At 39.1% G+C, this 17686-nt stretch overlaps 1 protein-coding gene and 1 long non-coding RNA gene across 2 annotated transcripts; both read left to right on the top strand.

Annotated features, from left to right (window-relative positions):
- Positions 1 to 5905: 5905 nt before the first annotated feature.
- Positions 5906 to 11823, top strand: LOC310735499 (serine/threonine-protein kinase NIM1). Its single transcript, XM_083558263.1, has 4 exons — positions 5906 to 6012; positions 9079 to 9372; positions 9728 to 9996; positions 11005 to 11823. The coding sequence occupies exons 1-4, from the start codon at positions 5991 to 5993 to the stop codon at positions 11743 to 11745; spliced, it is 1326 nt and encodes a 441-aa protein (XP_083414389.1). The 5' UTR covers positions 5906 to 5990; the 3' UTR covers positions 11746 to 11823.
- A 4109-nt stretch (positions 11824 to 15932) lies between these two features.
- LOC310735391 lies at positions 15933 to 16213 on the top strand. The gene is made up of 2 exons (XR_014536275.1): positions 15933 to 15988; positions 16158 to 16213. It is a non-coding gene; the product is annotated as an uncharacterized lncRNA (long non-coding RNA).
- The last annotated feature ends 1473 nt before the right edge of the window (positions 16214 to 17686 follow it).

Genomic DNA, 17686 nt, shown 5'->3' with positions numbered 1-17686 from the left:
CGAGTCGAGGCGAGAGCAAGACGAGTTTCTCAAAGTGGAAATATGATCATTATTACACTTTAGTTGAGCATAAAGACAAAAACTTTTAAGTCAAATGTAAGTTGTGTCTTTCTGGTTCGAAGCTCGTATCTACTGCGATAAACAGCAACTCCAATCTGCTGAAGCTCCTCCAGGACCTCCATGCCTGAGGAGCTAGAAGCTATGTGCTAACCCGGTGTTGTGTTCTCATACTTCAGCTGTGAAAGGAACATGTTTAAGAGCTCAACACAACAGCAGAAGCCACTTTAGTGTTTGATTGTGAATCTATTATTCAGCTTGTTTTGTTGTTTATGTCAGAAATCCTTGTGATATATTCAGTTTGTGCTGCTCTGACTTTAATATAATAGTGTTTAAAAATGACTCTGTGTTTAAGTCAGTTTTGTGTTTGTAGACCATAACGCATAAAAGGGCATTAATGACTGCGGTTAAGAAGCCGCACTTTGTTTAGTGTTGCGCGTCTACTCGTGCACTTACGGTACGGGTGGTGGGAGCGGTCAAAATACATGTAAAGACGCTTCAGAACGGCGTTTCCGTTATAAAAAGACTCAGTGAATTTTCAATCATGTTTCATATTCAAACACTTATAAAACATTTTTCTTTATAGGTTTGCTCAATTCTTCACATTTTTCTTATTTAGAAAAAATAATGTCCCTTTATATTACTCTATTAAATTTCAAGTCATTTTACTGTAGAGATAAAAATATATAAAGGCCAAATCACTCCGAGCATAACTGCATTTTTAATCACGTTTCATATTCAAACACTCATAAAACATTTTTCTTTATAGGTTTGCTCAATCTTTCAAATAATTCTTATTTAGGGTCTCACTCTCTATTATAGACTTAAATGTCAAGTCATTTTACTCTAGAGATTTTGAGAAAAGTGAAGGCAAAATCAGTCCAAACCTCAGTGCATTTTCAATCTTGTTCCACATTCAAACACTCATAAAATATTAATATTTTCATTTAAAGGTTTCTTTATAGGTTTGCTCAATCTTTCACATTTTTCTTATTTAGATTGTCTCACTCTCTGTCTGTTTCTGTCTTTAGTGTGAATGTGGAACATGATAAAAATGCACTGATGTATAGAGTGAATTTGCCTTTACTTTTCTTAAAAACTGTACAGTAAAATGAGTCAAAATTGTAAGGAATAATAGAATAAATAAGAATTATTTGAAAAATTGAACAAACCTATAAAAAAAAAATGTTTTATGAGAGTTTGAATATGGAACATGATAAAAATGCACTGATGCTTTGAGTGATTTTGCCTTCACTTTTCTTAAAAACTCCACAGTAAAATGAGTCGAAATTTAAAGGAATAATAGTCAGGGAGAGTCTAAATGAGAATTATTTGAAAGATTGAGCAAACCTACAAAGAAAAATGTTTTATAAGTGTTTGAATATGAAACATGATTGAAAATTTACTGAGTCTTTTTTATAACGGAAACGCCGTTCTGAAGCGTCTTTACATGTATTTTGACCGCTCCCACCACCCGTACCGTAAGTGCACGATTAGTCGCGCAACACTAAACAAAATGCGGCTGCTTAACCGTGTATTTTCAAGATGCGGCTGCTTAACCGCAGTCATTAACTGGAACATTAAAGAAGGTTCTTTAAAAAAAGTAACTAAAAAGTTACTTTTAACAGTAACGCATTACTTTTTGGTGTAAATAATCAACAAAGTAAGCAGTTACTTTTTAAATGAAGTAACGAGTAACTGTAATTAACTAGTTAACTAGTTAATATTTTTTAGTAACGAGCACAACACTGCTTATTTCAACCTACATATTATTTATTCAACCTCAATTAGAATATTTATTTGTTGTATAATTTTTTTATTTATATATAAAATACATGTTATATAAATACATTTTGTGTGTCAAAAGACTAAAAGGTCGATCGGCATCACTCCACACCACCATACCAGATTCCAGATGTGTTAAAGTTGTGCAGGCTACAGAAATGACCAGTGTTGGGGAACGTTACTTTTAAAAGTAACGCATTACAATATTGAGTTACTCCCCAAAAAAGTAACTAATTGCGTTACTTAGTTACTTTTTATGGAAAGTAATGCGTTATATTACTTTTGCGTTACTTTTTCTTACCTGGCTAAGGCTTGATCTCTTTCAGGCCTTACAGGTGTAAGAGGTGAGAAGTTCTTGTACTAGTGTTTAAAGCAGTAATGCACGGGTGCTCAACCCGAAGCTCGCGAGTTGCATGCGGCTTTTTTTATGGCTGGTTTCGTGCGGCTCTTACGTTCATATCGAAGTTTGTGTTTGTTTGTTTTTAATGTGTGTGTTCGCTTCGGTTGAGATCAATGCGGTATTTTTAAGACTTAAATGATCTCGCCCCTACTGGGAAACTTTGCGGTATATTTATATAACCTTATCTAAAAAAAGGTTCGAGAACAAGCACCTGCACCTTGGTATAATAGTCATACGCATGCCCTAAAGAGAACAACACGTAATCTGGAGAGAAAATGGAGGAAAACTAAATTGGAGGTATTTAGAATTGCGTATAAAGACAGTATGCTTAGCTACAGACAGGCGCTAAAAGCTGCTAGAGCTAAACACCTGAGCAAACTCATAGAAAATAACAAAAACAACCCCAGGTTCCTTTTCAGTACAGTCGCTAAATTAACAACAAATCAGGGATCTGAAAAATGTGTTCCATCACAGTTTAGTAGTGAAGACTTTATGAATTTCTTCACTGAAAAAATAGATAACATTCGAAAAACAATTGTGGCAGTTCAACCTCTGACAGCATCTCCCGACACAATCGTACTTACAACCCCACAACTACACTGTTTTACATGTATAGGACAGGAAGAGCTGTATGATGCTATTATGAAAGCTAAATCAACAACATGTCAGTTAGATCCAATTCCCACTAAACTACTGAAGGAAGTGTTATATACAGCTGGTGAGCCTCTTTTAAATATTATTAACTCCTCACTATCGTTAGGTCATGTCCCTAAATCCCTCAAGTTAGCAGTTATTAAGCCCCTCATTAAAAAACCTAATCTGGATCCAAACACGCTATCGAATTACAGACCAATTTCAAATCTCCCATTTATGTCTAAAATTTTAGAAAAGATTGTCGCTGCCCAGTTATGTAACCACTTGCAGGAGAACAATATCTTTGAAGAGTTTCAGTCAGGTTTTAGGCCCCATCATAGCACAGAAACTGCTCTAGTTAAAATCACTAACGACCTGTTTTTAGCTTCAGACCAAGGCTACATCTCCCTATTAGTTTTACTAGATCTTAGTGCTGCGTTCGACACTATAGATCATGATCTTCTCCTCGATCGCTTACAGAATTACATCGGTATTCAGGGACAGGCATTAAGCTGGTTTAAATCCTACCTGTCTGATCGTAACCATTTCGTAGATTTAAAAAATCACATCAATCAAGTTACAAAAACAGCCTTCTTTCACTTTAGAAATATTTCTAAGCTAAGAAATATGTTATCTATATCTGATGCAGAGAAGCTCGTCCATGCGTTTATGACCTCTAGAATAGACTACTGTAATGCATTACTAGGTGGATGTTCTGCATCATTAATAAACAAGCTTCAGTTAGTTCAGAATGCCGCAGCAAGAGTTCTTACTAGGTCAAGAAAATACGATCATATAACCCCAATCTTATCGTCCCTACATTGGCTTCCTATTTAGTTTCGAATAGACTACAAACTACTGCTACTCACTTATAAAGCACTAAATGGTTTGGCTCCCATGTATCTATCCAGTCTTTTAACACGCTACAATCCGTCACGCTCCCTGAGATCTCAAAACTCTGGGCTTCTAGTAGTTCCTAGAATAGCAAAGTCCACTAAAGGCGGTAGAGCATTTTCACATTTAGCTCCTAAACTCTGGAATAGTCTTCCTGACAGTGTTCGGGGTTCAGATACACTCTCCCAGTTTAAGTGCAGATTAAAAACATATCTTTTTAGCAAAGCCTACACATAACACACATCACACACATCACATCACAACCTTGTGCTCCAGAACATCTGATTACATGCACATTATCAACTTGTGCTGTTAATATCATGAACAGCAGCTACGCTAATTCCTCTCCACTGCTTCTCTTTCTCTCCCCATCCCGAGGCTTCCTGAGGTTTGGCCAGCTCCAGTCACGTCCCACCTCGTGAAGATTATGGACCTATGGATGATCATGGAGAAGTAGATGCCGAGTGTTTAAAGGCCCTGGCATGGAGAAGCTGATGCTGGATCTATGATAATCACAAATGTTGAGCTTTTTATACCAAAGACTGTAGAAAGAACATTCACTTATAATCTTATACTCCAGTGCTCATGTTAGTTCTCACTCTCCAGTGTTCTGTATTGTTGAAAGATTTATGATCAAACTTTTGATGTCACCCATATGAGGATGGGTTCCCCTTTGAGTCTGGTTCCTCTCAAGGTTTCTTCCTCATATCATCTAAGGGAGTTTTTCCTTGCCACTGTCGCCACGGCTGCTCATCAGGGATAAACACACACCTTCACCTTCACTGTTGTTTTCTGTAAAGCTGCTTTGAGACAATGTCTGTTGTGAAAAGCGCTATACAAATAAACTTGACTTGACTTGACTTGATCTCACGCACATGCGCATTTGACGAAAATACCGTATTGAACTCAAGCGAACACGCACATAAAAAAAAAAACAACACAAAGTGTGTGTTTTCTGTCATTATGTTGGTGTGTGACATTTACAATAAATCTGGCTGAATAGAGAGAGAGTGTGTGTGTGTGTGTGTGTGTGCGCGCGCGCGCGCGTGTGTGAGAGAGGAAGGGATGGGTGATGTTCATGTGTGCCCATGTGTATGATGTGGCTCAGGTTAGGGTTAGTATCTGAAAATCTACTGAAAACCTATTTGCTAAATATTAATGTACTGAAATCAAGCCTTTGTTGTTTATCTTGAGGCGGGGTGCAGGTTTCATTCGGCTCTCTCTCTCTTCCACATCTGTAATGCTGTGCTTTGCTTGCAGATGGTTTTTTATTTGAAGTGGTATTTTTTGCCGTTGACAAAATCTTTTCACCAACACATAATTTACACTTGACGATTATTCCCTTCTCCTCTTCCTCGACTATATAATGTGAATACTTCCATCGCAGTAATGTAATGCTCTGTCCTGCCATCTCCGCTTCTGACCAGCTTCTGTTCCCACGGCTCGCACGTAGGGGTGCGCGATTCTACGAGATTACGTTCATTTTAATGCAAAATAATTGAACTGAAAAGTAACTCGCATTACTTTTTAAAAAAGTAACTCAGATATTAGTGTGTAAATTTATAAAGTAACGCGCTACTTTACTCGTTACTCCAGAAAAGTCATATTATTACGTAACGCACGTTACTTGTAACGCGTTACCCCCAACACTGGAAATGACACTGTTGTTTGGTTAATTGTTAGTTAAGAAATTCAAAGAATTCACAAATGTTTTCACAAATCTCAAATATTTTACATAAAATGTTCACATTGAAATTGTGTTTAAATGGAGGTTTAATCTCTCAGTTGAAAGTCTTTCTGCATAGATGCGTTGTTTGAAAAGTTCCTCATAAGGGTTAATAGCTTCATTTTAGATTAAGAAAGATTTTAAAGTATATGTATAAGTGGTATATAGGTTGGTATCCAGAAGACCATAGCGATCTTACTGGTACTTCTGGAGTTCTGGCTGGTTTCTTGCACTTGCCATATTAATTTACACATTACAGCCCCACCGTATTTATATATGTCTGTTATTTTATTTTAATAAATCTAATTCTTTCTCTAAGACAGTTGAGGTGTTAAAGCAGCACATGGGTAAGGCATGTCTGTGGTGTTTTCACAGGCAGCAACAGCTCAGATATTAATACGGTCTCCTAATCGGATTAACCCTTAATGATCTGCCGAGGTTTAGAGACAGTGTTTCCTTCCTCAGTATAGACGATTCTCTGCTGCAGACACTAAGATGAAGGATCCACAGCTACCAGGTAAGTGATAAACCCATTCCTGTTTTATAGCACAATTAACAATACACCATAAATACTCAATGTGGGTAAATTTCTCTATGTTTTTACATTTATTTAAATATTATTCTTACATACATTGTATAGTTTATATTTTCAATATGTTATTTTTTTTGTTCTGAAATAGATTTTGGACATTTATTTTAAAATACTAATCACATTTAAGGCCTCTGTTTATTTTCTTTTTTTAATCCTACATTTTAAATAATAATTAAACGGAACACAAAATCTCATTTTAAATCTTATAGATTGTTTGTTCTTTTAATAAAATATTGTTTGTATGAAGAAAAATAAATGTAAAGCATCAAAATATAAACATAATGGATTTGCTGAGCTCTATTTTTAGAAATAAAGTTGTCCCTTAGCATGTGACTCTACCCTCTAATCTGCCACTGTTACAGCATCATTTCCCTCTCAGTGCTACTGCTTTAATCTGTCCATACTGAAAGATAAAGGGATTAAAGTGGAAAGAATGGAACAATGAACTATTAAAATAAACCCTTTACACCACTTTAAATGCAACTTTAATTATGGAAAAAAAGTGTTTGATTTCTATTAGAATTAAAGATTGTACTTTTTAGTCGAAGAATCTTAATTACCTCGAAAATTCATTCTCTTTCTAAATATGTTTCATCATCATTTTTGTTTAATATGTAATATATTTATTTAATATTTAATAATATTTTTATATGATAACTTAGGGTTAAGTTTGCTTTGCTAGTCTGTCCTGACCTTGCTGTGTATTTGTCTGGGAGATTAAACATGTGGCGTCTGCTACATCGACATGGTCACAGTCATCCGTTTTGACCCAGACTGTCTGTAATAAATCACTCAGATGATGTGCATGTACAGCATTCATTCTGTTATCCTCTGAAACCTTTTCAAACTAATACGCTACAGACTGAAGACTTGTGTCGTGAAAAGTGCAGTTGTTTTATAATAACCAATTTACACATTTCAACAAATAAAGATCATTCATAGATATCATCACACTATAAACACACTGCATTAAATCACATCAGTGTGAAGAAAAGGCTGGAAAACTGCCATTAAAGTTTTAAAACGTTGCATTGACAACTAAATTAAATATTCAGCTCCTAACTTCTGGATTTGTGTACAAAAACCTGGAACTTCTGAAATGTTTGACGGATTTTATCCTCTATGGACAGATACACTGCTCAGACAGATCATTAGCATGCACCTGTACATCAGACACACTTAAGCAGGATCATCAAATATGAATAAGAGTTTAAGCACATCTCATCACTTTTGTCTGTGGTGTTCTTACCAACCTTTGATCCATAATTTGCTAACATACATTGCTAGCATACAGTATATCACAAAAGGTACACCCCTCACATTTTAGCAACCATTTGAGTATTTCTTTTCAAGGGACAAACTATAGAAATGAAACTGGGATATATTTTAGTCAATGTGCAGCTTGTATATCAGTACAGATTTACTGTCCTCTGAAAAATACAGCCATTATTGTCTAAATAACAGGCAAAAAAGTGAGTCCACCCTTAGTGATAACAGCTGTATGTGGTGTAAACATGTGCTATTCATCATGTTCATGTTTTTGTTTGCTTGTCAGAACCATACAAATTTGTGTATCTTGTATTAGAGCAGTTAGAATTTGGTGCTTTGAGTTTAATTCTCTCATACTGACCACTGGATGTTCTACATGCACCTCATGGTAAAGAGTCTCTAAGGATTTGAGAATTATAATTGTTGCTCTCAACTAAGATGCCAAGGTGATAAGAAGATCAGTAACATTCTGAAACTGAGTGGTCAGTACAGTGGTCAGGGTCATACAGAGGTTTTCTGAGACGGATTCCACTCAGAACAGACCTCATGAGGGTCCATCAAAAAAGGTAAGTCCTCGTGCATCATGTGCATCAGGTGCAGAAGCTGCATCAAAAAACCAGATGCATGAGTGCTGCAGCATTGCTTTTGAGATTGCAGTTGTCTGGGTGCCGTTGTCCCAGAAGGAAGCCTCTTCTTAAGCTGAAAACCCACAAACCGTTTGCTTTAATGACTCGAACCATGTCTTGTGGAAACAAGAAAATTGTGTCTTGGCTTAAGTCTAGCATGGTGGTGGTTGCATCATGGTCTGGGGCTGCATGAGTGCTGCTCGTACTGGGGAGCTGCGGTTCATTGACTGAAACATGATGCCCTTCCTTCAGAAACTGGGCCGAATGGCAGTTTTTAACATGATAATGACCCCAAACACACCGCTAACTGCCTTGCTGAAGGTGAAGGTAAAGGTGATGTCTCCAGACCTGAACCCTATTGAGCACATGTGGGGGATCCTCAAGCGGAAGGTGGAGAAGCACCATCTGTGTAACTTTCAGCAGCTCCGTGATGCCATTATGGAGGAGTCGAAGATGATCCCAGCAACAACCTGTCAGGCTCTGGTGAATTCTATGCCACATTATTTACACTTTGGACACAGATTTGACATGTTCACTTGGGTGTAGTCTGTTTTTTCCTCAAAGTTTCTTCCTCATACCATCTAAAGGAGTTTTTTTTTTTTTTTGCCACAGTCGCCCCGGGATTGATACACATAATTCACATATTACATTTTTTTGTTCTATAATTCTTACGTTCTGTAAAGCTGCTTTGAGACAATGTCTATTGTGAAAAGTGCTATAGTAATAAACTTTATCTTGACCTTACTCACCTTTGTTGCCAGTTATTTAGACAATAACGGCTGTATGTTGTTATTTTCAGAGGACAGTAAATCTGTACTAATTTACAAACTGCACACAGACACTCTAAAATATATCCAAGTTTCATTTCTATAGTACTGTCCCTTCAGAAATACTACAATGGTTGCTGAAATGGGAGGGGTGCACTTACTTTTGTGAGATACTGTATGTGCTAATCTATGATTTAATATTATTGCAGGATTAACTGTATATTTAAATTTTTTATTATGCTCGTTATTTTTGTTGTTTTATAGAGATAAAAGATTAATAAATTTGGCCACTGATTTATTTTTTTCCTGTTCTTCTGATTTTTACGCAGGTTATAAATACCAAAAGGCAACTACAAAGCGATATGATGATAAAAAAAACAAAAACCAAACTCTGATCAAACCCACCAGACCTCCGTTGCTGGGATCCAGAGCACCAACTATAACAACTGAGCAACAAATGAAGCAAACAGTATTTGAGAGGGTTGTGTATGAAATGTCCCACAATGAAACAGTCATCAGTGACATTATTCTGGGCAAAAGGATCGCTTTTTACGAGCTGAGAGGGGAAATTGGCACTGGTAATTTTTCACAAGTCAGACTTGGTGTTCATTCTTTAACTAAAGGTAATGAAACTTTTAAATTCATCCGGTTTTTGTTATTAACAATAAACCAGGGATTACAGTATATGTGTATTGTAGCGCAGTGTATTCTAATCCGTTTCTCCAAAACTTAACAACTCAGCAGTAATGAACACACGATGTACATTATGAAATGAAATGTAAAATGTAAATACAAAGAAGAACTTGATGGATCTAGATGGAAAAAATAAGCACTGGTATTGAAATGCCTGCTACATTTGATTATTTTGACACTTCCATAACGCCTGTAGCAGCCTGTGTATTACTATTCCACAGCATTGCTATATAAGGCTTCACCTCTACATTTTAATGTGTTGTCTGCTGTTTCTCTCTCTGGCAGAGCGCGTGGCAGTCAAAACTCTTAATAAAAGACGATTGGACAAGAAGACACAAACGTTATTTGCTTCTGAAATCTCTTGTCTGGAAAGATTGTCCCATCCAAACATTGTGCGTCTTTATGAGGTGGTAGAAACAAGTAAACAACTGTACTTGATTATGGAGTACGGCAGCGGTGGAGACCTTTTTTCACGCATCAGCACAAGGGGACGTCTGTCAGACCTGGAGAGCAAACTCATCTTTGCACAGATTATTTCTGCTGTTAAATACATGGTGAGAAAATGTGGTTCCCACATAACAGCTGACCTGGGAATGAGTTCATGTTGTCAGCGTAGACTTTAGACTTCTAAGTAGAAGTTACAATATAAAACTAGAATGTGACATTTCCTGAATAAAATGTGATTGGTGCTTGTTAAGACGTGTCACACGGCCGTGTTGCCGGAGTTTTGTTATTTCGCGTTTGTTGCATGTTTCCTCCAAGCGTCGATATGGTACTCCGCCGGAGATTCCCCAGACCGTGCCGAGTGTTTTGAAGTGTCACACGTCTGTGACACAAAATTTCTTTCCCTTTTTGCTCATGTGACTGAAAACGGCTGGGGCAAATCCTTAGAAAATAGTAATTCACACCGCATTCGTGTTGCTGAGGCAAAAACTGTGTGACAAGTTTGCAATATTGTAATAGTGATGCTTTTCAAGTCTTCCCCTTAGCCATATCAAATAAATTATACACTAAAAAAGATAATTGTAAGTGTATTATCATTTAATCAACAATGCTAATAACTGCTATATGACATAATCCTTCATAAGACCTGATTTTAGCATGCGTAAATATTTGATGAAAGTAGACTTAATTAAAGCAGTGTTTTAATTAACATATGGCTGTGAGACGACACTCTCAGGTTGACCTTTAAATCAGTGGGCTTCTTTTGAGATGATGATGATAATGATATTTCTGCTTGTGAAGTTTTTAGACAAACATACAACAAATACACGACCCTGTAATGATTCGAGATGTGTATAAGATCATTGTCATGTTTTTCGAACAAGCTCCAGCCCAGGAAGTCTCCTTTTCTCTCCGCATCTTTGCCGCTCGACGTGACTGTTGTGTGTTTTAAACACTGATGTGGCATTAGCATTCATGTTCATTTGCATAAGCTTTTAGCAATGTTTATGAGGGGTTACGTCAGCTGTTATGAATGTTCTTGTAACATTGCTCGTGTAAGTGAAGCATTAGACAACACAATCAAAGGAACTAATTTCTTTTTTTTCAACCATTTTCAGCATGAAAGCAATATCGTTCATCGTGACCTAAAGGCTGAAAATATCTTCTATACCACCAGCTACTGCATCAAGATAGGTGATTTTGGTTTCAGTACTGTAAGTGGTTCAGCTGACATTCTGACCACGTTTTGTGGTTCTCCTCCTTACGCTGCACCGGAGCTGTTTAAGGAGAAAGGCTATGTGGGCCGTTACGTGGACATCTGGGCACTGGGTGTTTTGCTGTACTTCATGGTGACCGCCACCATGCCATTCAATGCTGAAAATCTGGGCCGTCTAAAGCGATGCATCCTGCAGGGTGTCTACACCATCCCACAGTATATACCTGATTCCTGCCAGCAGATCATTAAAGGCATGCTAAGACCTGTTCCTCCAGACCGCAGCAGCATTACCCAGATCATGACCTGTTCCTGGATGAGTGGCATCGACTACCCAAAGCCTTTTCCTTCCCTCAACCTGACACCCAGTCACCTGGTGGATTCCTCCCAGGGCCTGTGTGCAGAGGAGGAAGAAGTCAAGTTTGCGCTGATGGACTTAGGAATTAGCAGCATGCACCTGCAGAATAACTCCTGTGTAGACTTGTACAGTCCCATCACAGGAACATATCGTATTTTACTGCATGGCATTCAGAAAAGAAGATTGGTGGAGGCTGTGGGATATTCAGCACTGCGCCCTGAAGATTTATGTGACAGGAAGCAATGGAGCAGCAAATATGAGCCCTCCACTGTCTGTACTGTGCTGTAAACAATGGTTGCACCACACGAAAGCCACTACTAAGGTGCTAAATTTGAGCTAAATTATATTCCATATGTACACATTTAAAGAACAGGCCAGTATGGGCTAATGTATTACAGAGAAATGTTAAAGAAGTGCTTTTCTCACACTTATACGCTTTTATGCAAATATGCTAGACTTAGATTTTATGCTAAGTAGACATTTTTATTACATCTTTGATATTTTCCATAGAAACATGACGTGATTTAACATGACCTATAATTTACCTTCAATATTATGCAAACATACACTATTAAACAGGTCGATATCACAGTGCAGTGTTTACACAATTAAATCGTTTTTAAGGCATATAGAAGATAAAAATCTTCTCTAAGGCATTGTGTAGTATAAATCAGCTCTGCTCATAAGACGTCATAGAAATATAGAACATTTAATAGTCTTTGTGTTTTTTTTTTATAAACCAACAACAAAGAGTTTGTAAAAATGTAATGTATTCTGCTTAAATACAGTGAACTGCCGCATGTTTCACACAATAACTTATAACCCTCTTTTAACTTCTTATAATTTATTTCTTTTTGAATTTTCTCCACTACACAATCCAGTAACTGTAAAAGTCAGTGTTTTGTACCAAACTAATATTTACTTGTCTTAGAATTCTATCAAACCAGACAGTTATTCCAGTGTATATATATTTATTATTACATTTTGGTTTGGTTGCAGCTACAACTATATCTACCCTGGACTTATAATATATATTTTAAAATATCTATAGAATTTTTCTAGAATTTTAATAAAAGTCATAATTGTTTACAAAAAAAAATCATGTCTGCTCACATTTCAGGTAAATGTCTGATGTATGAATGTATAAAAATAAGTGATTTTGTCTAATGCAATATTAAGTTTAGTGTTAGGGTTAGGGTTAGGGTTAACCCTAGAGTTATTGGTTCTACCAGCCATTCAGGTTTTAACCCTAACCCTAGGTTTTAAAGGATTGCTTTGGATTGCCGTCTTTTACAAAAAGCTAAACACATTCTATTAAAACTTTACCAGTCTATTGACCCCAATGATCCCTTTCTGTGAATCCGCCTGAGATTTACAAACATTATTTAAAAAGGCAGAAGAACGAGTTAAAAGCTTTTATGTAACAGATGTAATACATTGTTGTTTGCAAAAACATTACTTTCTTGTACCAATTGTAAACTAAGCAGAAACATTTTAAAATATTGTTGATTATTGACCAGAGACTGTACCAGGACATGAACAAAATGAAAGTAACACTGGGGAAACTATAATAAATGTCAAGACTTTTGTACTTGAATTAGTACAGAAGAGAACGTCTGTACACGTGTCTGGGCAGAGGGGAAAGGTGCACGTGATTAATTATGGGCGCTAAGTAGAAGTTTGCGCCCTCTGGTGGAAAGTGGAACTATTACATTCCTCAGTGTCCTGTTAAATTATATACACAAAGCTCTTATGTATAGTCTGCGGCTGGGCCACACTCAGTGGAACCAAAAGCCAAAAGCCATCAAATTTACTAACAGAGTTTATCCTGTCAAACAGTGAATGGATAAGCTGTTTTGGGCTGTTGGTCAAGCCATATGACGAGATCCAAAATTGGAGTGAGACTCCAGCGGACCAGGCCGTAGAAGCCGCCACACTACCAAAGACATTTTTTAACCATAGCATGAATTAAACTTTTAAAAAAGATGAACACATTGGATGACTCTGAAGGGACCAATACACCAAGGCATTAACTTTTAACCCCATCTGAATAGAAGTCGTTAGTACTGTAAATAGCCAAAACATATTTCAATGCTCTGTTTAAGGGAGGAAACTTGACCATTCACTGGTAAATCATGGAAACATGTTTTGGTTTTCTCCAGGTGCATGGTAGCTTGATTACATGGTTCATGCAGAAATCTCATCTGCAAACGCCACAGAACAAGAGTCACTTCTGCAGGCTTCTGTAACAAACCTTCTATTCTCATTTGCAGTCAAGCTACTGGTGCATGCAGGTGTTGTTTCACATCTGCTTACAGTAATGTAACTGTACTGTACTGAAATGGTTAGATTGGGCCAAGAAAATGATATAAAATCCACAATGTTTTTGAAATACTTGCTTTAAGGGCTTTGTGGTGACGCAGGGTAGAATTTAAGCAAACGTTTTGTTTTGATAAATCCCACATGCCTTATAATGTTTATACAAAAATTCAGGACAGATCAATTACAAATGATGGTCCTGACTCCAGGCAGTTTTGTTGAGCTTCATTTAAGTTCAGGTTATCAAAAAATAAACAGCTCAGGATGTTTGAGGAATTATCTTGCCATTTTGGAAATCAGGCATTTTTTTAAAGACACAATAAACTTCTGCTTTCAGCCACATGGAAAGTCTTTTCCCTTTTGCGTCACACGGCATTTTGTTTATAGAGGCACTTATGTACATAGAGTCTGTACCTGTGGGATGACCTATTATTGTTAAAAAGTCTAATACAATTTATAATTTCATCACAGCATTTAACCTTTTCAGCAATGAGGATCCCTCAACTGTCCAAAGAACTTACTACTGGTGTTTGATAAATGCCAGGATACTCAGATCTGACCGTCTCTAGGTTACGTATGTAACCTTAGTTCCCAGAGGGAACGAGACGCTGCGTCACAACGCTTTGGGAACGCTTCCACGTTGCTCACACTCTAAATCATGTGTGTAATCCGGCCAACGGCAAAGTGCAACGTCACGACCAGGAAGCTACAAAATGCGCATGCAGTGGAGCGACGCTAGCTTCTAAAAATTAGAAGGGAAGTGTGGCAGGGATGCAGGGAGTGTTGCTCAGAGATGCAGCATCTCGTTCCCTCAGGGAACTAAGGTCACATATGTAACCTAGAGACGATCCCTTTTGTGTCACAACGCTTTGGTAACGAGAGTCCAATCATGCCACACTGACTGGTCCTTGCCTAGTGTTTGAGAGCACAACCAGAGCGCAGGACAGAGGAGCCGGGAGTGGCTCTAAGGTCGAGGTTGTAGAACCTGACAAAGGTCAGCAGGGTGGACCAGCCCACAGCGTTACAAATGTCCTGGAGTGAGACTACAGAGGACCAGGCCGTAGAGTCCCCCGAAAGGAGCGGGGAGACCAGGGGACTCATATGAAGATAAAATAGCATTGACAATTCACCTACTGGGAGTCTGCTTGTTGGCAGGAAACCCTTTCTTATAGGGGCCATAGCAGACATACAGCTGCTCCGACTTCCTCCACCAACTCGTCCAGGGGTGGAGTCTCCATTCCCCAGGACTCAGCCCTTGCCTCGAAAGGGCGTCTGCTCTCCGATTTATGTACCCCGGGATGTAGACAGCCCTCAATGAGAGCAGCTTCCCCTGGGACCTCAGGAGGATCTGCCATGCCAGCCTGAGTGGAGACCCCCTCTGGTGGTTGATGTAAGAGACCACCGATGTGTTGTCCCTACGGTCCAGCACATGGCGATCCCTCAGTTCTGAGAGGAAGTGTTTCAGAGTCAGAAATATGGCCAACATCTGCAGGCAAACTTCATGGGCTCCTTTCTTAAGAGAGTGCATACTTCCGTTCCAGGACCAGAGCCAGCTTGGGCCCCACCAGAGTGGGACACACTCCATTGAAGCAGGGAATAGAGGACCCGAACTGAATCGAGTAGCCCTTCTTTACCATGCGCAAGACTCACTGAGACACATCTGGCAGGCTTTTTCAGGCTGCCAGGAAGTCTCTTAAGGAAACCAACCTCTCAAAGCTGGTCTCTGGCCCGTCCTGGACCGTGCTGGACCAGGCTGGAGCCGGTAGGGGAGCCGCTGGAGGTGGCTGTGACCTGAACCACATCCTGTGGCAGGGTTAACAGCCTGACCTCCTAGTGGCACTGAGGAGGGATGGGCACCGTGTAAATCAGGCCCACATGCTGGAGACCCTTAGGTCCACCGACTCCTTGAGAGCGACAAGGGAGATAACGATGGAACGCCGCCGACTGCTTTTTGGCCTCTTGGAACCTGACGACGACTGCACCTATGGCGTCGCCGAACAAGGGGCCATCGGGGCGTTCAGCAGGAAAGGGAATATCCGACAGGGTGAGCCACAGATGCCTCTCTGTGGCTACTAAGGCTGACATTGACAGATCCACTGTCAGAAGCTTAGGTTATAGGATCCAAGGCAGATGCAAAGAGAGCAGGGGAGAAATGTGCGCGTGCAGAGCTGAATCGGGAAGCCGATTCAGAGAGCCGATTCAGGGAGCCGAGGTGCACGGAGGGCGAGGATGCCAAGCCGGAAGTCGGGGTGCGTTCGGCTCGAGCAGAGCCGAGCCGGAAACCGGAGCGCGTTCAGCGCGAGCAGAGCAGAGCAGAGCTAAGCCGGGAACCGGAGCGCGTTCACCGCGAGCAGAGCCGACCTGATAAGCTGAGGGGAGAGTCGGGAAAACAGGCACGGTCGGAAAGCTGGAGGACAGAATGGTCAGGACAGAAACAGGTCAGAAACAAAAAGACAAACAAAACAGAGATACGCTGGAGAGTGATCAGGGCAAGCCTAAAGGCAATCTGGCACTGTCTGGAGGATTCTGGCATCCTTATTATATATATAGACGCCATATCCATGCAGCTGGTTGGGAGGGGGCGTTTCCTATGTGATTGAGGCGGCAATGCCGGAAGTGCTCAACTGGGCTGACACCCACGGCCTTAGCCGTTTCCTTGGTGGCCCTAAGTGCTAGGTCTACTATTGTTTTGCTATTGCTACTGTTGTTGTTTTTTATGATTTGATTTCACCAAATGTTTAATTGATCGCTGATCATGATTATTTGAGATTTTTTCCTCGATGATGAATTCCCCACTCCCCTTCCAGTTTTTAAATGTGTTGGTCAGTTCTTAACTACATTTTAGTAGTTTCAGCAGTTTGTTTTATCTTGCATGCCAATAAGTTACCCCTTCTTAAAGAGATTAACATTTTTTCCCATACTCACTGCATCAGTTAAGGTTAAATAACAGCTGAAACATAAACATTCATGCATAAACATTCATGCAGTAATTATCCAATGGGAATCTTTGCTTAGTTAAATCCAGTTGGTGACCTTTTTTTTGGACGGGCAGTGTATATTCTTGTGCCAACCTCTGTTTCAATCCCAGCTTTAATCACGGTCTCTGGAATAGGTTCTGCCTCAGTTCTTCTGATCTTTGTTGTAACATCACCACCTAGTGCCCCAGAGAGTGCAGTATCATTACCTTTTCATTAAGTTAAATCAATAAGGATGAATGATTAATTAAATACCCTAATTACCTGGAAAATGCTCCTAAGAAAGTAATCAAAGCCTGGATTAGACCACCAGTGAATGTGTAGATGTTCCTTCAAGAAATCAGTCAGAAGAGCATAATGTCCACAACCAATGTCCTCCAACATTTGCAAGGTTTTTCAGTTCAATTACCTTTTCAGCAGGTAGAGACATTTCCACAATTTATCCAACCAAGGAAGATTTATTACATCAAAAGTTTCCAAACAAACAAAAAAAAAAACATATGAATGTTAATATATATGGATATTAATGGTTTGCACACGTTTTATTAAATGATGAATAGTGCATGAGGAGTAAGTTATGTAAATCTTCTGCACTGCCATGAAAACCCACCTCCCTAACTACTAAAGTCCCCCTAATCCTAACCCACTGATTTAGCTTCCAAATCCACATGGTTCTGTGTTGTTTAAAATACTTATAATCACACTCTTGATATCACCCAAATGAGGATGGGTTCCCCTTTTGAGTCTGGTTCCTCTTAAGGTTTCTTCCTCATAACATCTAGGGGAGTTTTTCCTTCACCACAGTCTCCATGGCTGCTCATTAGGGATCAACACACATCATTCACCTTCAACTCTTAAATTCTTTAAAGCTGCTTTGTAACAATGTCTGTTGTGAAAAGCGCAAAATAAATAAACTTGATTTGACATCCACATCT

Source organism: Silurus aristotelis (assembly GCF_946808225.1).
Source record: "Silurus aristotelis genome assembly, chromosome: 13".
NCBI lineage: Eukaryota > Metazoa > Chordata > Actinopteri > Siluriformes > Siluridae > Silurus > Silurus aristotelis.
Note: the sequence above shows the minus strand (reverse complement) of the source record. Positions and strands in the feature narration are given on the sequence as shown.